We start from the raw sequence: 25,159 nt of genomic DNA, 5'->3' as shown, positions 1-25,159 counted from the left end.
AAAAGTGTCTCATTTCCTAATCTAATTCCCTCAGCATCACCCCAGTTAACTCGACTACATTCCATTATCCCCGTTTTGCTTTTGTTGATGTTCATCTTATATCCTCCTTTCAAGACACTATCCATTCCGTTCAACTGCTCTTCCAAGTCCTTTGCTGTGTCTGACAGAATTACGATGTCATCGGCGAACCTCAAAGTTTTTATTTCTTCTCCATGGATTTTAATTCCTACTCCGAATTTTTCTTTTGTTTCCTTTACTGCTTGCTGATTTACCTTCCTTCAATGGGGCCAACTTGCGGTGAATCGAGGAAGTACAGTAGATACTGACGAAACTAAAATGAGCTCTAACATCGAAATTAAGCGTTTCCGTTCACATGTCCACATAACATCTTTTCTTTATTTGTGTGTGACGAATGTGTCCTGAAAGTTTGGCCGTACCTTTTTGTAACACCCTGCATAAAAAAGGTAAAAAAAAATGAATTTTCTTGTGGTCTCCATATAAGTGAAAAAGGAAATATGTATGTAGGAAAGATACGCAGTATCTTTATTCGAGGGCTATTGCACTGTGGGATCAGGTTATGGACATGAGAAGAAGATCTGCCGGTTCACAATACTTTATTGGTTCGATAAAACAGCGTTGGCGTTACAGGGTCGTTGGTCCGGTGGTGGTGGTGCGGTGCAGTGAGCAGGAGGCCGTCTAGCCTAGCAGGTAGTAGGAGTAGGCGGGGTAGTAGTAGCCGTAGTAGAACTGCTCGCTGGGCGTCAGCGACTCGCGGCTGGCGGGCCCGGGGGCGGCGGCGGGCGCCGCCTGCCTCAGGGGCAGCGGCTGCGGCAGCGGCAGCGGCTGGGCGCGGGCCACGGGGGCGGGGCCCGCCGCCGACAGCGCCACCACGCCCAGCAGCAGCAGCAGCGACAGCACCTGCGGGCAAGGACCGCGTCACAGACCGACGTCCCACTCTGGGAAGGCGGTACCTTCCAGTTTCGAAATTAAAGGAACAGATACAATGCATTGCAGGAAAAAAATTTGTTGCAACAGTGCATATGGAGTCCATGAAATTATCAAATTTGCAGCCAAAAGCGTAAGTGATTCTGAGATACCAGGTATCGAGCTGTGCTGAAACACTCATATTAGCACGTGGTGTAGCCTCCAAGGGCAGCAATACAAGTGCTGACTCTGGTATTCAGTCTATCGTACAGATGGCGAATACTGCCCTGGAATATGTTATGCCACGCCTGCTCAAGCTCTTCACGTAGTTCTGTAAGTATTATCGGTTGACGAGTCGTACGAGTGCTGTGTTGGAGACAAGAGATCGTGCTCGCCACGGAAGTTCCTGCACGTGTCGCAGAGCACAGTGTGCGCGGGAGCATTATACTGTTCGAACAAATCATCACCTTCCTGTTGCAAGAACAGCAAAAGAATGCATGTAACAACAATCTCCACGTGCCGAACGCTGGTTGTTATTCCCTCCAGAAACATCAAACGTGAACGAGAGTTGTAGTTTATCGCACCCCACAGCATAAGGCTCGGGGTGGGACCAGTGTGTCTTGGAGGAATACACTCTACGACAACACTGGGCTCGCATTCGGGAGGACGACGGTTCAATCCCGTCTCCAGCCATCCTGATTTTGGTTTTCCGTGATTTCCCTAAATCGTTTCAGGCAAATGTCGGGATGGTTCCTTTGAAAGGGCACCGCCGATTTCCTTCCCAATCCTTCCCTAACCCGAGCTTGCGCTCCGTCTCTAATGACCTCGCTATCGACGGCACGTTAAACACTAACCACCACCACCACCACACTCTACGAGATAGCTCTTACCAGGCCTACGTAGTACGAGCAAACGGCTGTCAATTGCGTGCAGGCAGAATCTGTTTTCATCGCTGAAGACCACGGCTCGTCATTCCATCTTCCAAACTGAGGGCACCAATCGAGACGTGCAGGTCTATTATGTGTCGATACCCCAAGTCCCACAGCTAACATCCGATTAACAGTTCGTGTTGACACGCCTGGGATTCCAAGTCCTCTTATCTGCGCTGTGATAAGTCTACAGTCTGTCACTGCTGAGCTTACAGCACGCCGATACAGGCGGGCGTCTGTGTTGCATGAATTCGCACAGCCTGTGTAGCAGTTGCCCGAGAGGACATTCCCGCCATTCGGAAAGCCTCAATTTTGTACCTCCTGAAACTCGCTCAGTTGTTTGTAGGAAGTACGAGTGCATTTCAGTGTTAAGACTGCCTGCTTGCTTCACATGTCTGCGCCACACTGAGGCTTCTGGCTTTGAGCATTCCCCATTAACGGACAGACACGGCTGACGCTTGGCGGACGACGTTGAACCCATTATCAGTACACCTGCTACCCCCAGGTGGCGTATGCCGTCATCGGATCAAAATCGACGTCATCTTTCCCGGTGTACTACTTTTTCCTTCCGGCTGTGTATGAGGTGAAGAGACATTAAAAAGGGAGAGAAAATATGTCTCTGACAATCCTTTAACAAAAGCCGGGGAATGTTAGTGGGGCAACGGCTGCAACATCCAAGAAGCGTTGGCTTTTGATGCCATAAACCTCTATTCACTTCTAGTTTCGATCAGCTGTTCATCAACGGGTGTTGACATAGCCCGTATGATAGCATTCTTACTGCATCACAGCAACTAAATGCATTTTGCTATTTACACCACTTACAGCGATACAGGAATAGTTTTTATTGTATATTTTTGCTTCACAGTAATGAAGAAATTGCCGAGGCTGAGTAAATAATTTTACAACACCAGATGACGATCGCTTGATTCTAAGTGGTGGTGAAAAGTCAACAGCTCTTGGTTATTTTTAATTAGGACTTTGTTGAAATGCTTGCTATTTGTGGATCATCACATGGACAAAATTATTAAAATTTGGCAAACAGATGGTAGCGGATATAGGCGTTATGTAGAGATGAAAAGATCTGAAGACAATAGGCACAGATCGAGAACAGCATCAAACCAACTGAAAGACTGTCGAAATAAGAAAAACGTCAAGATTTTTACTGGAGATTTTGGCCTTAGATATACATTGATGCTAGGATAAAGAGCAAAGTTTGGACCCGTCACTCGTTGTGTTTATTTTCTACGTGGCCGCACTTCAGATCGATACACTTTCTGTAACCTTTATTCAGTAAGTGGACTGAGTCTCTAAATGGCTTGGTTAACATTCCTCTACGGGTGCCCTACCTGCTTTATTATAACCAGGACGATTTCTTTGAAAAATACACTACCCTAACCAAGTTGTACCCAGTCTCTCATGACAAGATAGTAATAATTTGCGTGTGTTTTACAAGCATTTTTATGTGTGGGGCTAACTCGTGATCCGACGGTGCCAAATGTGCTGAACAAGCTACATGTATCTAAAACTCGTACTCAATCCGGCCGTTTGCTTCCTGCCAATCCATTTTTACGTAAAGGTGTACTGTCCTGTCTTTTAATTTTTTTATTTCATGTTTCTGAACATCTATAAGGGTGAATCAAAAAGTTTCTGTTTGAGGACAGCATATGACAACGTAGTGCGACTCTCCGATGCGAGTAAAGAAGCACTGGCATATAGCCAAGGAATTAGTGTGGCATTCGTGTCTTTCCAAAGTGCCAGAGGTAAATGCGGAAACGTGAACTATGGCGACGTTATAACCAAATGTGTCCAAACGGGACCAAGGTGCTATTATCCTTTTCACGGCAGCCGACGCTCTTCACGTGAATGATCATTAACAGAATTACAGACACATTTGTATTCCGATGTTCATTTCTTTCACATTATTAAAAAAATGGTTCAAATGGCTCTGAGCACTATGGGTCTTAACATCTGAGGTCATCAGTCCCATAGGACTTAGAACTACTTAAACATAACTAAGGATAACACACACATCCATGCCCGAGGCAGGATTCGAACCTACGACCGTAGAAGTGACGCGGTTTCGGACTGAAGCGCCTAGAACCGCTTGGCCACCCCGGGCGGCCACGTTATTTTATTTCGTGTTTTAAATGAAGGAGGAAAATGCTTACAAACCCATTCCAAACTGCGAGAGAATTTCTATAGATAGAAAATCTTCCAGATAATTTTTAGAAAACCATACAGATCTAATTGACACCCGACTTACATCAACATGCACCATGTTCCAACGTAAGAAAAGTAAAATTTCATTAACATCAGCGTCCTCGCTGTTTTAGTCTGAGAATTTTTTTCCTTAGCATAACGAGACCAGCATTATATAAATTTAATGCGGACATTATGTTTACTTACGCCAGCACCTTCGGTTTATTGAACGTGTTAACATATAAAAAATGAGATATTGAATTTTTAAGAATTCTTAGACACTATTTCTGGAGCATGTTGGATCAGATACAAAAACAGGTTCTCATATAATTTCATATACTTATTATTAAATTGAGACAATGGCATTGCTTTGCCGTCTGTGTGAGTCTTAGTGTGTAGAGACAGATGAGGAATACATCATTTATATTTCGCAGGTAAAGGATAACGGAAAAAGTCCTCAACCAGAAGGCGCCACAACCGTCGCAAGCGTTTTACCAGGCGTGGGATCCTGCTCACTCGTCTCTTATAGGCTGCCCAAGGGGTGCTGTTTTCTCGGATAGCTATTCAACAATCCAAGAAAATCATATTAATAGTTTTTATTACAATAAAGAATATTGACAATACTTAATTTTGGATTTATAACGTTGTCGCAAGCGATGGGCGACATCCAAAAAGTCAGTGACCTTCACTGTCTACGATGTTCATGCAAGTTTGTGGATCACTAATAACGACTATCGTAGCGCTCTTTTCTAAGGCTTGGTTTCTACCAGCGTCCGCCTTCTACTGTCCCCTAGTAACGTCAGGCCCAGGCTGGCATGAGCAGTGCTTATTTTCTCTTCTTATAGAGGCCGCTCCTGTCGTGGTGTGGTCCTACTGAGCGAGCTATTGTCTGACATCATCTCACACCCCTCCCATCTTTAGCGTTCTTCATCTTCGTGTTAGGCCGGAACACCACGCATTCTCCTATTCCACCTTCCCTCGATATTTGAAATGACTTATTTGGCCAGATATAGCCGACGTACAGCTCAGCTCGGATTTCGAAGAAACGGTCAAAAATAATTACCACATGCGTCAGATACGAAGAGAAAGGCATCTGAGTACCTGTCTGGTACAGTCATATGTATCCTCAAGGTAGACCAATGAAAGTGCAGAGAAAAGTGTAGCAGCAAGCATCATCGTAAGTCGGAGAAACTTACCACCGTGAATACTTACGGGAGATATGCTCTCACACGAGGGGCAGTGGGCCGTACTTCGGTAGCTAAGTTGTCAGAGCACATGCCCGAAAAATGCAAAGGTCCCAAGCTCTACTTCTACATCTACATCTACATCTAGATCCATACTCCTCAAGCCACCTGACGGTGTGTGGCGGGGGCTACCCTGAGTACCTCTATCGGTTCTCCCTTCTATTCCAGTCTCGTATTGTTCGTGGAAAGAAGGATTGTCGGTATGCTTCTGTGTGGGCTCTAATCTCTCTGATTTTATCCTCATCGTCTCTTCGCGAGATATACGTAGGAGGGAGCAATATACTGCTTGACTCTTCGGTGAAGGTATGTTCTCTAAACTTTAACAAAAGCCCGTACCGAGCTACTGAGCGTCTCTCCTGCAGAGTCTTCCACTGGAGTTTATCTATTATCTCCGTAACGCTTTCGCGATTGCTAAATGATCCTGTAACGAAGCGCGCTGCTTTCCGTTGGATCTTCTCTATCTCTTCTATCAACCCTATCTGGTACGGATCCCACACTACTGAGCAGTATTTGAGCAGTGGCCGAACAAGTGTACTGTAACCTACTTCCTTTGTTTTCGGATTGCATTTCCTTAGGATTCTTCCAATGAATCTCAGTCTGGCATCTGCTTTACCGACGATCAACTTCATATGGTCATTCCATTTTAAATCACTCCTAACGCGTACTCCCAGATAATTTATGGAATTAACTGCTTCCAGTTGTTGACCTGCTACTTTGTAGCTAAATGATAAGGGATCTATCATACTGTGTATTCGCAACACATTACACTTGTCTACATTGAGATTCAATTGCCATTCCCTGCACCATGTGTCAATTCGCTGCAGATCCTCCTGCATTTCAGTACAATTTTCCATTGCTACAACCTCTCGATACACCACAGCATCATCTGCAAAAAGCCACAGTGAACGTCCGATGTCATCCACCAGGTCATTTATGTATACTGTGAATAGCAACGGTCCTACGACACTCCCCTGCGGCACACCTGAAATCACTCTTACTTCGGAAGACTTCTCTTCATTGAGGATGACACGCTGCGTTCTGTTATCTAGGAACTCCGAGCTAGAGTCTCGGGCCGCCACACAGTTTTAATGTGCCTGGAAGTTTCGTTGGAAACACTTTACATGCAACCAGAATCGGTAGTTTATGAGGGATTTCCACTGTCACTTGGGTGCACCGAACTCTTTGTACTAATAAATTTATACAGTACTTAATTAGAATCGCAACACACGTCGTACTTATGGCGTAGGGCTTATCTATTGCTATGGGAATGACGTCACTAGCCACGAGAATGAATGTGGCAGCGTCACAGCGTTTTTTTAGGGTAGCACTTGCGTGAACGGTTGTTGCGGTGAGGGTCACTACAAACGTTTAGCAGACGCCAGATGTGTCTGTGATTTCAAGATGCCGCTGCATAGCTTTTACCTAGGGTGAAAGTGGCGTTACCATACTTTAGTCGTTCAGTTCATCGACTTCTTTTTGTTTATGAACAGAAAAACAATAGAAAAAAATAATTCGGAGGCTTTGTTTGTTACTTATAAAGCTAAAAGGAAACGACGACCTCTAACATTCATATGAAGCTGTGGGTCCGCAAAAATACGACTAAACAATAAGTATATGTAAGGGAACTGTGTATTTTAGAATATATGTTATTAGCGGGAGCTAATTTTTATGTCAATTTAAAAAACAATAACTAGATCTCAAATCTGTATGTCACGTCTGACAGTACAAGCTACAAAGCACTGTGACAGGACTGTCTCATTTTTTTTTTTTTTTTTGCAATATATCCAGCTATTCACGTTAACTGGTAATAATTGACCTGTATCTTTCCCACTGTCTCTTTTTCATTAACTAAACTATTAAAGAGGCAACGAAACATCTGCAAAGAGTGGGATCCAGACACCTCCACGGCCCCAGGACAGTAGATCAGCAGCTGAGTGTAACTTCCGGTCTGACAGGCGGATAGTGACAGCCAGAACATTCTCCCACTGCCGCCACAGACGATTATTTACGATTGACGATCGACGGTTGCAGCTTTGAACGGTTGCTACAAGCTTAAGTTTTACGAGCTGTAAGTTGATGACAGTTAACAAAACTTTAGATCCACTGTGATCTGTGTAAGTCTGACCCTACACAAATCTCTTAAAATTAGCTTTCATTGTCTACCCTATTGGAGATACGACCCATCGACGCGTCCTCTTTGTTTCTGCCAAATTCCAGGCGTTTCTTATCGATCAGATACCGAGCGGTGTGTTAGAGGGGCAGAGGGAGACCAAACCGCTGTGGGTTCAATTTTTGGACGACTGCACGGGAGTTCCAGAGTGCAGTGCTGTGGCTGCCAGCAGCCCGGAACACGCTACTTGATGCGCTGCCTGTCTGTGGGGCCGGCGTGCTCCCCGTCACGTCGTGTGACGTCCGCCGGTGGGCGCCTCTGTCCTCTGGTTGTGTGTGACTTCCGGCGGCACTGCAGTGTTACCGTGAACTGTCATATCGGAAAGTAACGGCGAATCACTACGGCAGATGCGTATGTCTGAACATGCTAGAGTTCAAATAATAGTAAGATTAATATCATTGTGACAGTCAGAGAGAATGGCCTAAATTCAAAATCTTTTAGTTTGTAGCGGACGGTACTTCCGGCATCACTATCACTACTTCCGTTCCCTCTCCCATTTGGCAATAACGCGTCTCGGCGGTACAGCTGTAGGTAAGCATACGTATGACTTTTGCGGGCAAGTGCTCTACCAACTGAGCTACCCAAGGACGACTCCCGTCCCGTACTCACAACTTTAGTTCTACCAGTACCTCGTCTCCTACCATCGGGATTTTACAGAAGCTCTCCTTTCTTTCAGGAGTGCTAGTTCTGCAAGGTTCGCAGGCGAGCTTCTGTAAAGTCTGGAAGTTAGGAGACGAGGTACTGGCAGAAGTAAAGCTGTGAGGACGGGGCGGGAGTCGTGCTTCGATAGCTCAGTTGGTAGAGCACTTGCCCGCAAAAGGCAAAGGTCCCGAGTTCGATTCTCGCTCCAGCACACAGTTTTAATCTGCCAGGAAGTGTCCATATCAGCGCACACTCCGCTGCAGAGTGAAAATCTCATTCTGGATACATGTCACTATTCAATTATCGTCATTTTGCGAGCTGTTAAATGGATGGAAATGAATAGGTTATTAGTGCTGGACCACTGGCTCAGCTGCTAGAAGGATGATAAAAAAAATCGTTCTGGGAACCACTCAAGCATTTTCCTTAAGCGATTTAGGGAAAGATCGGAAAAGCATAAATTTCCACGGCCAAATGGAGATTTCAACCATTGGCCAACTAGACGCAAATCCACTGTTTTCAAGAAAAGAATTTCGGAGAAAGTGGTATGTTGAAAGACTCTTCTTGGAACATAAACTGCGAGAATTTTGACAATAACACATCCAGTGATACACAATACCTCTCTTGTAACATCTGCCACTATAGTTTGATGACCATTTCCGTGACGCTCCTGCGCCTACTAAACGAGCTGGCGAGAAAAGCAGGGGCTGCTGTGATCTTCTCCATTAACCGTACCATACAAGTAACGCTCAATAATCCGACGAATCATCTCGCTAAAGTATTTTGTAGGTGACTCACTTTTCCTTAGCATTTTTACAATGACTCAATCTGCTTTTTCGACAACCTGTTTTTACGTAGTCGTTCCTTTGTCAAACCGTACGATTGATTCTACACCTTTTAATAGTTGTTACATTTGCCAGTGATTTATTGTCAATTGTGTAACAGACGAATGATGGGTCTTATGTTATTTATGTATGATACGTTACATGTACTTATGTTGACGGTCAAGTGCGACTCTCAGACCTAAGCTCCAATAAGCTCCAGCATTCCACTTCTATTTTCCAATATGTATGGTCCTTACGGAGTGAAATTCTCTGGAAATTGAAACTATTTGCCGGACATTTGCCTTTCGCGAACACGTGTCCTTTCGATTGAACTATCCAATAACAGCTCACAAGCCGCCCTCATAGGTTTACTGTTTGCAAGGTAGGAGATAAGTTACTGATGGAACAGAAGCAGTGAGGATGAACAGTGATTCGTAACAGGATAGCTCAGAAAGCAATGGTCCCGGGTTCGAGTACCGGAGCGTTACAAGGTTTTAGTCTGCCAGGAAGTTTCGTGTAGTCTACATTCCACAGAAAAGTGGAAACTCATACATTACGGGGTATCTAATGTGGTGAACAGTACTTCACTGAATAAAGTCGTCTCAGGCTTCCAGTCGCGTCTTGTAGTTGTAAATGCACGAGCTTTCAATCGTGTGCTACTAGGTTGTTGTCAACTGCTATCTGACTGTCGTGTAGTCGGTGGCCATCTCGTTTGTAGCCATGATACGATTCCGCCGTAGCCCTCAGTGGTTCACAACTCCACAACAGGCCACAGCAGTCCATCAACCCCACCGCCGCCCCACACCGAACCCAGAGTGATTGTGTGGTTTCGCCCCTTCCTTCCCTCCCGTTCCCCCCTCCCCCTCTCACCTCCCACCCCCCCCCCCCGTCCACACCCCCCCCCCCCCTCCCCCGGTAACGTCTGATACCAGACGAGTGTAACCCCAGATGTTTGCGTGGTAGAGTAATTATGGTGCACGCGTACGTGGAGACAGTGTTTGCGCAGCAATCACCGACATAGTGTAACTGAGGCGGAATAAGGGGAACCAGCCGGCATTCGCCGATGTAGATCGAAAACCATCCACAGACTGGCCGGCACACCGGACCCCGACACTAATCCGCCGGGCGGATTAACGCAGGGGACGGGCACGGCTTCCCGATTGGGGAGCAGCGCGTTAGACCACGCGGCCAGCAGGGCCGGCTGTAATACGGCTACTTGTGCTCAGTCAATCTTCATTTGCCACACAAGCTAACGCTTAGCCTGCTGCTTTTACGGTCTACGATGAACTGTTGCTTGAAGGTAGCAAGTATATTCGCATATATAATATAGAATGGCAACAGGTTTGGTTTTATTTCTTCCGATGAGCAGTATTATTTGATTTTTTTGTTTCCCGATCAACTTATCTCAATATCTGGTATTTCGGTGTTGGTATGATGACTGAAAGCAGGAACAGTATTACGATCTTCTCTGCAAATGGTTCTGGGAAACAGAATTAATTATTTCGGCTTTTTCTACGTCATTTTTCGAGCAGTGATAGAATGATTACCCAGCGGTTGTATGGACGATTTTGATCCAGCTACTGACTAGACGCAAAACGAAAATATTAGGATTCCTCAGGTCGGTTGGCAAAATCCGAATTTTAAGTTACTTCAACGCATCTAGCAACGCTCTCCTTACACTCATTTTGCCTTGGTTCGGAGGATGATTAGAACAGTATACTAACAACGTGTGATTAAAATTATGAGAAGATTGTTTTAGGTGTAACGTCAAAAGTCACCAAATGCACAGCCGTGAAACGAAGTGGAAACGTGAAAGGAAGGTGCTTACGTGCCACAGAGCGTCAAATGGTATTCGGACATCCGTTTTGTCATGTCCTGACATTTCGCAGGTGTCATTCTGATGTGACAGTGAGGCATATGTAGACCAATCTGATAAAGGAGGGTCGGACGTAGCTAATGGACCAGAAGACGAGAGCACTGTACGAGATGACCCTCACGGCCGTATGTGGTCACCAGATCACGGCCCATACAAATGGTTCTACAACTCTGGCTCGGCGCTGGAAGGCCGCCACGACTGTGGCCGTATTAGCATCGACGGTTCGATGTCCTCGGCTGCCGCCTGGACTCTTGGCACGCATGACACGCCGCGTCTGGCTGCAGTGGCCAAAGTGAACGCCTTCAATGGTGCATTTTCTATCACTTTCGGGGGTATCTCTCTTAATCCCGACCTACAGTCTATGAATCCGTATTGTTGATCGGCATAGCTGAAAATCGTTTGCAGCACTACTAGAATTAGTAGGAGATCTCGCTTCTCTCGTCTATGCCATTTATGGCAAAAAAATGAGCTTGCATTATCAAATAATGGTACCACGGCTTTCAATAGCAGCATGTTAGCTTGCCTATTCTATCGGAAATACACTCCTGGAAATTGAAATAAGAACACCGTGAATTCATTGTCCCAGGAAGCGAAACTTTATTGACACATTCCTGGGGTCAGATACATCACATGATCACACTGACAGAACCACAGGCACATAGACACAGGCAACAGAGCATGCACAATTTCGGCACTAGTACAGTGTATATCCACCTTTCGCAGCAATGCAGGCTGCTATTCTCCCATGGAGACGATCGTAGAGATGCTGGATGTAGTTCTGTGGAACGGCTTGCCATGCCATTTCCACCTGGCGCCTCAGTTGGACCAGCGTTCGTGCTGGACGTGCACACCGCGTGAGACGACGCTTCATCCAGTCCCAAACATGCTCAATGGGCGACAAATCCGGAGATCTTGCTGGCCAGGGTAGTTGACTTACACCTTCTAGAGCACGTTCGATGGCACGGGATACATGCGTACGTGCATTGTCCTGTTGGAACAGCAAGTTCCCTTGCCGATCTAGGAATGGTAGAACGATGGGTTCGATGACGGTTTGAATGTACCGTGCACTATTCAGTGTCCCCTCGACGATCACCAGAGGTGTACGGCCAGTGTAGGAGATCGCTCCCCACACCATGATGCCGGGTGTTGGCCCTGTGTGCCTCGGTCGTATGCAGTCCTGATTGTGGCGCTCACCTGCACGGCGCCAAACACGCATACGACCATCATTGGCACCAAGGTTGGCAGAAGCGACTCTCATCGCTGAAGACGACACGTCTCCATTCGTCCCTCCATTCACGCCTGTCGCGACACCACTGGAGGCGGGCTGCACGATGTTGGGGCGTGAGCGGAAGACGGCCTAACGGTGTGCGGAACCGTAGCCCAGCTTCATGGAGACGGTTGCGAATGGTCCTCGCCGATACCCCAGGAGCAACAGTGTCCCTAATTTGCTGGGAAGTGGCGGTGCGGTCCCCAACGGCACTGCGTAGAATCCTACGGTCTTGGCGTGCATCCGTGCGTCGCTGCGGTCCGGTCCCAGGTCGACGGGCACGTGCACCTTCCGCCGACCACTGGCGACAACATCGATGTACTGTGGAGACCTCACGCCCCACGTGTTGAGCAATTCGGCGGTACGTCCACCCGGCCTCCCGCATGCCCACTATACGCCCTCGCTCAAAGTCCGTCAACTGCACATACGGTTCACGTCCACGCTGTCGCGGCATGCTACCAGTGTTAAAGACTGCGATGGAGCTCCGTATACCACGGCAAACTGGCTGACACTGACGGCGGCGGTGCACAAATGCTGCGCAGCTAGCGCCATTCGACGGCCAACACCGCGGTTCCTGGTGTGTCCGCTGTGCCGTGCGTGTGATCATTGCTTGTACAGCCCTCTCGCAGTGTCCGGAGCAAGTATGGTGGGTCTGACACACCGGTGTCAACGTGTTCTTTTTTCCATTTCCAGGAGTGTACGTGGAGTATGGTTAGCGGGCAACTCATTCATCACGGCCTTCAATCTGCCACTGTAGATGTCCCATCCTAGAAACCACATTTAGGGAGTTTCCAGGCCCTACCCGATTCCTCGCTCTTTTTTAACATGGGACGTCGTAGACGAGACTGCACATTAACCACGAGGCAGAGTCCAGATTTTTAAACGCTGAACGTTCTAACCGTGCATCCAGCCATACGTTTTCTCCCATTCGCTCTAACGGGATGCTATATTTTATCAGTACTGGAACTACAAAGACCTGAATCAAGACAACGTTTCCGCGTAAACCACCCGCTGTGAAATCTGCGTGCACTTGTTCGTCGAGCTGCGCAAGCACTGAAATGGAATAAATGGATCGATGCGGATGGCCTACTTGAAGATGCAGTAACACGAAATGATATTACCGTATACCGTTCAGACATGCTGCTTTTGCCATGCAATTAATGTGGCGTAACAAATGAAAATTTGTGTCGTGCTGGGTTTGGAGCCCCCCGGTTTACTGCTTATCGTGAACGGTCGCCTTAACGTTAGGCTACATTAACACACCTTGCAGCTCAGTGTTGCAGTTCCCACAAACAGCATGAGAGGATCTTTGGTAGAAGTATTCGGAAAAATCAAAGATGCAAACATGACTGAGCATGAGTCAGGCCTGGGTGAGTGCCCGAATGCTTAAAGGCTAAGGCGACTACTCGCGACAAGCAGGCAATCGCGGATGGCGTCCCCATATAGCACAATTTTAAATTGTCACGATAGTTTCCGTACACTGCGTGCAAAAGCCACAATGTCCCGTTCAAAAGGTTCAAATGGCTCTAGGCACTGTGGGACTTAACATCCGAGGTCATCAGTCCCCTAGACTTAGAACTACTTAAACCTAACTAACCCAAGGACATCAGGCACATCCATGATTCAAATGGTTCAAATGGCTCTGAGCACTATGGGACTCAACTTCTGAGGTTATTAGTCCCCTAGAACTTAGAAATAGTTAAACCTAACTGACCTAAGGACATCACACACATCCATGCCCGAGGCAGGATTCGAACCTGCGACCGTAGCGGTCTCGCGGTTCCAGACTGCAGCGCCTAGACACATCCAAATCCGAGGCAGGATTCGAACCTGCGGTCGTAGTAGCAGAGCGGTTACAGATTGAAGCGCGTAGAACCGCTCGGCCACAGCGGCCTACACAATGTCCCTCCCCTCTTCACTTCTACAGCAATAGATTTTGGCAGCAGTGTTGACATAAATAGGTGCCGCATGCTGTCCTCTTGATTCTTTGTTATTACAGAAGACTGGTTGATCGCTTCGTATCCGACTGATATTTTGACATTGGTGCCACCAGTACGACTAAGTGAAAGCCAGAAGTCTGAGTCATCAGCACTGTTATTTCTTCTATCGATTGCCGCCACCAGAGTTCTGAAGAAACGTCTATAGTGAAGCGATATTGGTGACAGTCAGTTTGGTCTCACAAAGAAATGCAGATGAGTAAGTGAACACGAGCGGTAGTCATAAAATTTTTAGATTTTGCTCACTCCTAATTGCGTATGCTTTTACCATTGAATGTGAAAAGCAAGGATACTAACCTGCCCTCACATTGAGTACATGAGAAATTTTTGATTGTTTCAAAAAGTAAAGTTATTCTCTACCAACTCAGTGTATTGAACAGCTTCGACAAGGTAGATTTAAATGTGCTGACGAGAATTTTTAATAATGATTCTTTCCTGTGATAAAAAATTTTCTTGTGCAGAGATAACGATTTTAATAATCGTCATTTCAATATGTCCAAGGATTAAATATCTTGTTACTGAGTGTCAAAAGTAGTTGATAAAGATTGTTATTTATCACTTGACCCCTGAAAGTTCCAGTTGATAAATTATATGTGGAAAAAAAGGGAATAGCTCTGTTGTCTTTCTCGAATAGACCCCAAACTTTCACTTTTATTAATTTATGTATTCTAGGTGACAGCGGCATTTCAAATGATTTTTGTTACGATCCGCACCTGATATTAGCTGCCTTACAGGGCCAGGGTCATATTTATTTAGAATGTCTGCTTGACACCCTGTGCTTGAGAAGATGGTTCAGATGTTTTGTCCATTTACGCGCTAAGTGGTAAGCTAAGTCTGCACACATTAATGTACTCGCTGTGCAGGTACAAATGACGGAGTTACGACATAATACATAACCCACCACAGGCTTCAATTAAAAGCGAATATGGCGTCTCCGTCTCTGTACTGACCAGAGATGGTAAGCATGTGATGTGGGTGACGTTCTTACAGTTCTTTGGTCTACGTTGAAAGGCACGTTTAGGACATCTGTCAAGCTTTATACTGCTCTACACCATCTAGAAAACCCGCTGGCACGCCTTTTCCACGCTATGACTCCAGAATCACGCCACACTCAACGATGACGCTCGAATGCACGGTCTGTGTGACGACGGTTTTACGTTTGTGATCGTTACTGCCAACACAGTCTCTTGTGTCTCCAAAAGCCGGCCGGTGTGGCCGAGCCGTTCTAGGTGCTTCAGTGTGGAACCGCGCGACCGCTACGGTCCCAGGTTCGATTCCTGCCTCGGGCATGGATGTGTGTGATGTCCTTAGGTTAGCTAGGTTTAAGTAGTTCAAAGTTCTAGGGGACTGATGGCCTCAGATGTTAAGCCCCATAGTGCTCAGAGCCAATTTTTTGTCTCCAAAAAACAGCTCCTATACTCACGATAGCCTTCATGATGTCCAGATGAGAGTGACGCAGCGTGTTGATGAGAGCTGAGAAACTGTACGCTGTACCCGCGTTCAGTGCGTGGCTTTATAGGTAGAGGCAGGGTGGCTTCTCTGTGGGGGAGTTCCAGCAGAGCGTAACGGCCGGCCACGTGTCGCCCCGGCATCAGCGTCTCTGGAAACACCGCTGGCACCAGAGTCAAGGCCTCGGCGGAGCGCCCTGCCGCATGCAGAGTGCAGCGCGTGATCCGGGCAGCGGCCTTCACCACAGTAATGGCTGGGGTGACGCTGCTTAGGATGCTCCTGGAGCCCCAGCGTAGCGCACCACGCGAGCAGCAGTCGCCTTATGTAGCTTATCGTTACAGAATCTGGTGTAAAGGCAGAAGTAACAAAATTCGCGTAATCCAAACACCTACCATATCTAAAGTGAAATTTATTTGAGAAATCTCTCAGTCACTTGAAACGAAAATGGACGACTTATTATTTTTATTGCATACTTGTGTCTTGTGAAAAGTTGTAAGGATGTGGAATTTGGAGCTTAAAACCGCAAAAAGGAACTAAGAGTTCTAGGAAAGAAATCGAATGAAATTAAACTGCCTGCCTTTTGCAGACTTATCAATAGTCTCAGAAAGTCTGAAAGAAGCTGGAAAGAATAGCCAATAGAATAGGTCTCAGAATTTTATCTGATAAATAAATTACTGAAAAACACACACACACACACAAATAGTAATGCTTGTAGATAAAACAGATCATCTAAAAGGCACAGACATGTACACACATGGAGCCATAGAAGATGACTGTAGAAATACGCAGTCAAATTATAGAACACAGTCACCATCAAATTATGACAAACCGAGCGAGGTAGCGCAGTTTTAGCACACTGCACTCTCATTCAGGAGGACGACGCTTCAAATCCGCGTCGTGCCATTCTGATTTAGGTTTTCCGTGATTTCCCTAAATCACTTCAGGAAAATGCCGGGTTGGTTCCGTCGAAAGGGCATGACCGACTTCCCTAATCTGATGGAACCGATGACCTCGCTGTTTTGTCCCCTCCTCCATTAAACCAATCAACAAACCGAATTATGATATGCAACATAGTCAGATTATAATATGCACCACTGTAAAATTATAATGCATAACATAGTCACTTCCAAAATGTAACATGTGATTTTCTTGTATCATCACATTTCCTCTAATTTTTGGTGGTTGTGAAGAGACGCGATTACAATTTATGTTTCAAAGGGGACTGTTACATATAGCAAATTAGAAATTTGTACATAAATGGGACAATGAGTGCAAAGTAGTCATTATTTACTAAGTGAACTTCCAGAGGATTTATAAGTAGAAGTCAATTAGATAAGATGCTAATAACTTTAATTATAGAAGAATGTTATGATCTGTGCTTGTGAGATGATAATAAGTTACAGTTTGTTTCTAAAAACTTCATGGAATATTTATAGAAATTAACTGTCTACTATGTCAATTTGCAAGTCCTTCAAGGAGATTAATTTTTTTCGTTTGTTATCAGTTCGTAGCATATGTTTGAAGGTTGTCTTTAGTGTCTCTTGCTGAGTGTCCATTTTCCTACAAATGTGTTACAAAAATTAATTTACAAAAAATTTTTAGCTGAAAGGCACACGAGTGTTGCTGCTGTCGAGTAGTGAACCTCTTTCCTGTATTGCCTGTGTAGAACTATGGCACTTAAGAGCTTGAAAATACCTGATTTCTGGTGACATTGACTACTTATGCTGTGATTTTTACTAATTGTTAATGCTGAAGTGGATTTAGATACCAGTGTTATGAAAAAGATTAGCAACATGTTATGAAATTTTTACTGTAAGAAAAATGCAAGTAAATGTGTTTGTTTGTTGGTGTCAGCCTATATTAGCAGGACTGAATGGTTTCTTTTTAAGACTGTTGTGAAGTTTATCAGTTATATGTGGGTTTACTCATATTCCTGTGCTGTTTCTTTGATAATATTAATTTTATTCTATTATCAAGAGGACTGTGTAGATTTCATGCATACTGTAAAGTAAGTGGCTTGGGAGACAAGACATGTTATTTATAACAACAGTACTTGTTGCTGTTTGTGATAATTCTAAAATAAATATTTATTTGGATTAGAAAAGGTGAGATCGAGATAATTAATTGCTTTATCTATTTGATAAACAGTCTGAATTGAAATAAATATCTGCAAGAATTCCAACCAACTACCAATTGCGAGACTACCTTCTTGTTGATAAACTTTGTTGTTAAATGTAATCTGTCGGACCCAAATCTGACGAACGTTTTGCTGAAATGTCCATGACAAAACATTTTTTGACATCAGACTCAGATGACAAGAAAGTGCAAGATTACAGCTGTTTCCATGATTTGTCCTCAAATTTGGAAATTGTGTCAGTCTTTATTTCATTCAGGCTAAACGGGTATAGTGATTGGCTGCTTAAGGATTTTTTTTTTCTTTTGAAGGATGAAGCCAAAAAACTACATTTAGATTAAAGATCCTTTTATTTCAGTAACTCGATAGTTATATTTACGTCTATGACAATCATTTAACTTGATATTATGTTGCTTTGTTGGAAGTTTAATGAGAGTTATATTATTACTTAATCATTGTCGTGAATTTCAGTTATTGGTGACAGATGCCACGGCGATTAGCGGTCACTAAAATGTTTGAAGTATGTAAATAGTTTATATTTGTAACGTAAAATGTTTTTTGCATTTGTTTTAGGCTTCTTGTGCACTATCACATATCTGTAATTAAATTAAAGCACAAAGTAGCTACAGTTACATTCAAAAATTGAAATTAAGTGTACAACTAGTCATTTCTCTTTAGAAATCAGTATAATTCTTCATCAGAATACTTACGTTCTTTATCCATTAGATCTAGTTGTAATGAGCTTCCAGCAAAATCTTCTTTGTAACAGTTTTGACACAGAATTTATAATCACCACTTTCAGGGATATGGAGCTGATGTATCATCTTACAATATGATTTGTGACACTCACCGTGTGCTACCCTCTACCGTGTCGTTTTATCCTGTCTTTCAGGTGAAACAGAAAAGGCAGAGTGTTCACTTTGGAGTAGGTGAGTTCTCTCGGTATAGTAAGAACTTGTGTAATAGTAAGCAGTGCCCTCGCTGGAGGTAAGTGAAATCGGCGTCTTCTCAACTTATTATCTGGAAAGAGGGACGCCATAGACAGGTAGACGGATGACGAAAGTGACACCCAATCACCAGACCACGTTGGAAGTCCCTATTCAGCTCTCTTACGATGTCTAATAACTACTGAGGTCGCTGATATGAAACACATGGCCGTAGGTGGCAACAAAATGCACCTAATATGAAAAACGTATGTTTTGAGGGGTGTCCGGATACATAGCGTAATTTTGCAGGTACATTTAGTGGCAAATATGGATACTGTATGGGAACTGTGGTTGCAAATAGTCTGTGGGACGGAAGCAGTAAGTTTAAACGTCAGTTCTGATGCTGAAGTTCTACTGCGTGAACAGAGAAAATGCAGAAAGCGATAACCTGCTTTCTTTCAAACTTTTGTTTGGTGAAAGGGGTGAGGTATCAGCAAGAAAAAGTTTCCCAAGGGCTTGAAAGTATGTATAAAATTTCTTGAAATTTGCAAAGTGCTCTCATTCTCGGTTACCAGTTGAATGAAGTCTGGGTATTTGTGAGCTGTCAGTCACATTGTCTCAAGACAAAAACACGGTTTCTAACTGTAATACTTATAGTGTTGTAGCTCTTAATGTGCATATTATGGCAACATCTTAAACTTTTAAATTCGGTCAATATACACGCGAAATATTGAAAATCGAATTTTTGTTGCCCCAGCAAGCTGTTAGATAAGAAATCTGCAACAGGTAATGGGTTCCGTGTTAATCTCTTAGTAATGCAGATAAAGGCTCTTATTCCACTGCTTAGTCGTTGAAAAAAGATGATGCAGTGAGTTTCTGATGCAGAGAGGTGTACTTCGTCCCATTCTCCCTGGAACGTGGTGACAAGCGCAGTCAGATGATCGAGCAAATTGCTTCGTACATATCTCACATTCTTACTCAGTGTTTCCCAACTTGTGGATAAAAAGAACATTTCGGAAGGGTAGAAACAAAATTGATTCAGTGATGATTTAGTGACCTCCTAAATTACGTTTTAAAATAATCTCTATTATAGCTATTACGGAAGACTCACTATACAATAGATAGTCATGGTTAATTTTTTAACACATGCCACTGGATAAAAACCTCCTCTGCATGTCTTCAGACTCTGTGACCTTCAGCGATACGAATTTCTGTTGCTCCTAATTACTGTGATCTGACTACTTTCCATTAGTTTGCTAACCAGTATTATGTTACTTCTGTAACTTCCCTTGGCAATCTACATACGTCTGCTCGACTACTGTCCAGCCCACCTGCACTTTTTCTCAACCCTTGCATACTCACAGCTCCCATTCTAACCTATTCTCTAAACCATTTATTTGCATTGCTGTGTCTTCCAGTAATTTACTACGTACATCTTTCCGCTGGTCGCTGAGAGTCACACTCAGATTATGAAATGTCTTCGTGTTAAAAGGCCATGTCTCACTGTCCTGAGTAAAAACTCTAATACGAACTTTTGTGGGCATTTAGTTTCAAGAACAATGAAAACTTGATTTTGAAAATTATTTAGTTTGCCACTAGCAATGAATTGTGATTTGTACTCCTGTTTACTTCTTTTGCTGTCCATCCAGTGGTAACACTTATCACTAGCCATCAGTGACAAATTTCAATAGCATCTATTTCTCTGATTTGGAAAATTGGCAAGTGAATATTAGGGTTCCGAGACCAGCTTCTGTGACTAAAGGAATATTCTCAGGTAGTGTGATTCCAAGGAAAGCACAATTTCCTGAATCTAGAAAAGACGGCACACAATAAATAGATTTTTATGAAACTATTATTATTTTAGAGAAAGGTCGGTGATTATCACTGTTGGAAGACCTCTTCAGAATACCACAAATTACCACAAATTACAGGGATAAATATAGGTCTTCGACTATGGTAGCAATGAAAAAAAAAGCGAAGTGCTGAATGAACTTGTCGCTTGCAGTGGTGGACACTGAACCAAACATACACAGACACACACACACACACACACACACACACACACACACAGAGAGAGAGAGAAAGAAGAAGCAGAGCCGAACGTTCTGTTGAGTCGTTACTTCTTGAAAAACAGTGTAAGTGTTATAATCACTTACCACTATATAAATAGGAGTTTTAATTTTTTTATGTAATGGTTCTCACTTTGTTAACTAACGTCATCACAGTAATAAAGAAAATATTCAGTACGAATCCATTGGAACAGTAAAGGTAGCTTGCTGTTGTCTGAGGATGTACAAATGATAAATCACTTACCTGCGCTTCGAAAGCGGCTGTAATATTTTTCTCATCTCGAACCGGGATTGGAGTTCCAGATCGTAACATTACCACCAATACACCTCAAAACGCCACAACACGCTCAAGTAGATACTACGTACCAATCACCTATCTAATACATATACATCAGTCTAAAAACATGTTCAAATGCGTGTGAAATCTTATGGGACCCAACTACTAAGGTCATCAGTCCCTAGGCTTGCACACTACTTAACCTAAATTATCCTAAGGACAAACACACACACCCATGCCCGAGGGAGGACTCGATCCTCCGCCGGGACCAGCCGCACAGTCCATGACTGCCGCGCCTCAGACCCCTTGGCTAATCCCGAGCGGCTATACATCAGACTGACTGCTATAATACCTAGCTGATTTATCACTCGTATCAATGTATAACTGTACGAAAGTAGTCTGCAGTTATGGACAAGAAACGAAGACATCCTATCAAACAGAACACTGAAACTCGTTCTTATTGGGGACAACGTAGCAAGAAGCGGTATTTACCTCAAATATAGGTGCTACGGTCGTTCTTAGTCAAGGTATTGCAAATCACCTAGACGGTAAAACTTTTTGCAGATGATGGTCTTGGGTACATAAAACTGAAGTCGCTAGAAAATTGTTGGGTATTTAATATTTAACGCTTGTGCGAAATCAGGCATTTGACCCTTAACTTAAGAAAATGTAGTACATGCGGGTACAGGAAAAGACCCAGTGCAATTTGATTAGTTATTACGATACATTAGACCTATAGAGTAAATATGAAAATATTGTAGGAACAGTGTAGCACAGAATGACTCCTTAAATCTAGCTGTAGGGAAACAAATGGGAAGCAATTTCACTGTAACATAAAACATGTGTTATTGTATTCCGTCACGTTGTGTTAGCACTCATGCTGGCTCTTTTCTTAATGGTGATAGAAACTTTACAAAGCGTTGGAGACGAGCAGATGTTCCAGCTGAGGACCCTGGTCTGTAAACAACTGAGTCGAAGGGAGGAAGTAAGACGTATTCTGGTACAACTTTATCAGTTTAATACGAGATCTTTCGAACGTTTATTTATACAACGTGATATATCTGTTTATTATTTACGTAGTTACTAACATTGTAAGGTAGGCGACACGAAGCCTGTAGCTTCCTATCCTCTGCACAACTCATAAAACTGATACAGAGTTGTTCTATAGTGGTTGGTACCTATCCCGTCCTCTTAACCGCGCGGTCTAACGCATGCTTTCCGATCCACCCGGCGGATTAGTGTCGAGGCCCGGTGTGTCGGCCAGCCTGTGGATGGTTTTTAAGGCGGTTTTCCATCTGCCTCTGCGAATGCGGGCTGGTTCCCCTTATTCAGCCTCATTTACAGTATGTGCAAACACTGTCTCCATGAACGCATTCGGCACCATTACTCTACCACGCAAACATTGGGGTTACACTCGTCTGGTGAGAGACGTTCCTAGGGGGATCCAATGGGGGCCGAACCGCAAGGTAATCCTGGGTTTGATGTGGGGCGGCGGTGGGGTGAGTGGACTGCTGTGGCCTGTTGTGGGGTTGTGTACCACTGAGGCTACGGCGAGGACGAAGCCTCTCCGTCGTTTCTACGTCGCCAGCTGAATACAGTACAATACAACAACTGGTACCTGAGTGCATAAGCTTGCTTCAACCGCGAACTAATTGTACTAAATATATCCTCTAGACATACGCGTTTTATTACCAGATAAACTAAAAAATGTAATTCTTTTACTGTATTGCACATTTTTTTCCGTTAAAAAAATGGTATTTTCTTTACTGTTGACTTTCTTAAGTGTATGTTGAGGTTCATATCTGGAGGTCGTCATTTCCATTGCTGAAAAAGCAAATAGTCTGAAACAGAAATTTAAATAAAGATGTGACCGCAAAAAAGAAAATTGTCTGCGTGATACAGTGCTTTTTTATTTACTTATGTTTACGACAAGCAGTAATGTCTACAGAGTTACCGTCACCAATTTAGTCATGGAATGTTCATACCAATTATATTACGACTGTCTTGACTGTAATTGACTCGCAAATGGCTGCACACTGGCAACTACTTGATCTAAAATACAGGGGTAGCACAACGTAATACGTTAAGAAATTTAGCTTCTGTTACATTGTTTGTGTTACAAAAAGTCTACATAATGCCATAAGAGATGGTTAAAATACTTGCTCAGTGTTTAGTAACAGGTATTAAAAGTAAAGTCTATAATACCAGAAAAAATTTGCAATAGGCGATTTGTCTAGTGTTCTCGCTTGAGAATGTGACAAATTAGATTGAATAGTAAAACATAAAGTAGGAAAATTTAGTAGTGTAAATTATTACAGTTCTGTTAGAAAGTATAAGAGTATGTTTTGTCGAAAACAGTCATTTACATAAAATAAAAGCCGATATGATAACGAAGATATCTGGCCCGCTAATAATGTCCAATTTTAATATACAGAAAATTTAATAGTATAAATTACACCAATTATTACTATTTATTCACAAATACACAAATCAGCAACGCAAATAACAGATTTCTGCTATCAGCCGTCCTTTTTAAATTTTATTGGCAGATCTAGATTTCAGCTAGAAACTAGCCATTCTCGATGCACAATCATTTTAGATCAATGCATGTAATGCCTGTTGGTCAGGCTTCATCCATAGTTCATTGAACTGTAGCTGAAGCCCGACCAACAGGCATTACATGCATTGATCAAAAATGATAGTGCGTTGACAATGGCTTGTTTGTAGCTGAAATCTAGATCTGCCAATAAAATTTAAAAAGGACGGCTGATAGCAGAAATCTGTTATTTACAAGTCAATATAACAGTCGCTGTGTGCAACAACCTTCTGAATGGAAGGTAACCTGACAAATCAACTATGTTTTCCTAAATAGTCATTTAAATCAAATAAAATCCGATATTGTAACCGATGTTGTAACGGCAAACGTCCAATTTTAATATACAGATAACTTGATAACCCAGATATTAGTCTACAAAATTTACTAGCACATCATCATAATAATTACATCTACATTTTACGTTAGCCACGCTGCCACACGTTTCTTTTTTGAGGTGCAAAATACACAATTTGTGTATTGTTAGGTTGAGCAACATAATTTTAAAATATATAACTACAATGGGTGGCTTTGAAATTAATTTAAACGAGAGTATTATCGCATAGCCAAATATTCTGATTATTTATAATGTTCAGTATTGTATATAATTACACATCGTCATATGGACTTCCTCTGGCCAATACCAAAAGCGAGACTGAAATTAACTGGCAGATCAGTCCAATTATACCACAAAGCTTACTTTCTTAAGTGGCGAGGCAGGAAACCTAAAGAACTTCAGATGACATGATCTTCGTCGATATCCGTGGTTCCAGCATGAGCCCCTGATCTCTTTGCAAATCTTGTTCGTGAACAAGTACGTCCGTCGTTCCGTGGCAGCTGAGATCTGACTCTATTTGTTTTCCGCTTTTCTGCTTGAGGGAGCATGTAGAAAGTCGCGTGTGTCATATAACCTCCTAGCAAAATAAAAGTACAGTATTTCTTGTTCTTAAGAAAAGAATTTGTCTCGATGCTACATCAGCGCCTATTAACGAAAGAGCGGTCATATAAGGTATCACATAAATGTAGGAAGGATGAAACATATCATCTTGCTTGGAGAGTAGTTGACTGATATACGAGGGGCATTTGAAAAGTCCATGCAAAAATAAAAACTACTTACGTATTTGGGGTAAACCTTTTTTTTATTTTTCGAGTTAGCCTCCTTTTAGACTTATACACTTCGTTCAACGCTGTTCTAATTTGTTGATCCCTTCCGAATAATAGGAATTGTCCAAGTCTACAAAATAGCTATTAGTTGCTGCAATTACGTCCTTGTTTGAATAAATATTTTTCCTGTCAGCCATTTCTTCAAATTAAGTAACAATTAGTAGTCCGAGGGAGCCAGGGTTGGAGAATAGGGGTATGTGAAATGAGTTGGAATCCTATTTCCGTTAATTTTTGCGACCACAACTGCTGAGGTGTGTGCTGGTACATTGTCGTGATGTAAAAGGACTTTTTCTTGCAGCTAGGTTTGCAGACGGTCCAATAACGATGAATAATATGCACCTGAAATAGTTTTACCCTGTTCCAGATAGTCGATGAGGATTACCTCTTGCGAATTCCAAAAGACAGTCGTCATAACCTTTCCGGCGGAAGGAATGGTCTTCGCCTTTTTGGTGCATATTCTCCCTTGGTAACCCAGTGT

The 25,159-nt window shown here is 43.4% G+C and overlaps 1 protein-coding gene across 1 annotated transcript; it reads right to left on the bottom strand.

Moving 5' to 3' along the window:
- Nucleotides 1–597: 597 nt before the first annotated feature.
- LOC126354947 (neuropeptide-like 4) lies at nt 598–15,597 on the bottom strand. The gene is made up of 2 exons (XM_050005030.1): nt 15,493–15,597; nt 598–918 (listed from the first exon to the last, which is right to left on the bottom strand). Exons 1-2 carry the CDS (start codon nt 15,502–15,504, stop codon nt 697–699), a joined length of 234 nt encoding a protein of 77 aa, XP_049860987.1. The 5' UTR covers nt 15,505–15,597; the 3' UTR covers nt 598–696.
- Between the last annotated feature and the right edge of the window lie 9,562 nt (nt 15,598–25,159).

The sequence above is a fragment of the Schistocerca gregaria genome, chromosome 3 (assembly GCF_023897955.1).
Source record: "Schistocerca gregaria isolate iqSchGreg1 chromosome 3, iqSchGreg1.2, whole genome shotgun sequence".
NCBI lineage: Eukaryota > Metazoa > Arthropoda > Insecta > Orthoptera > Acrididae > Schistocerca > Schistocerca gregaria.
This window is presented reverse-complemented; position numbering and strand designations above follow the sequence as displayed.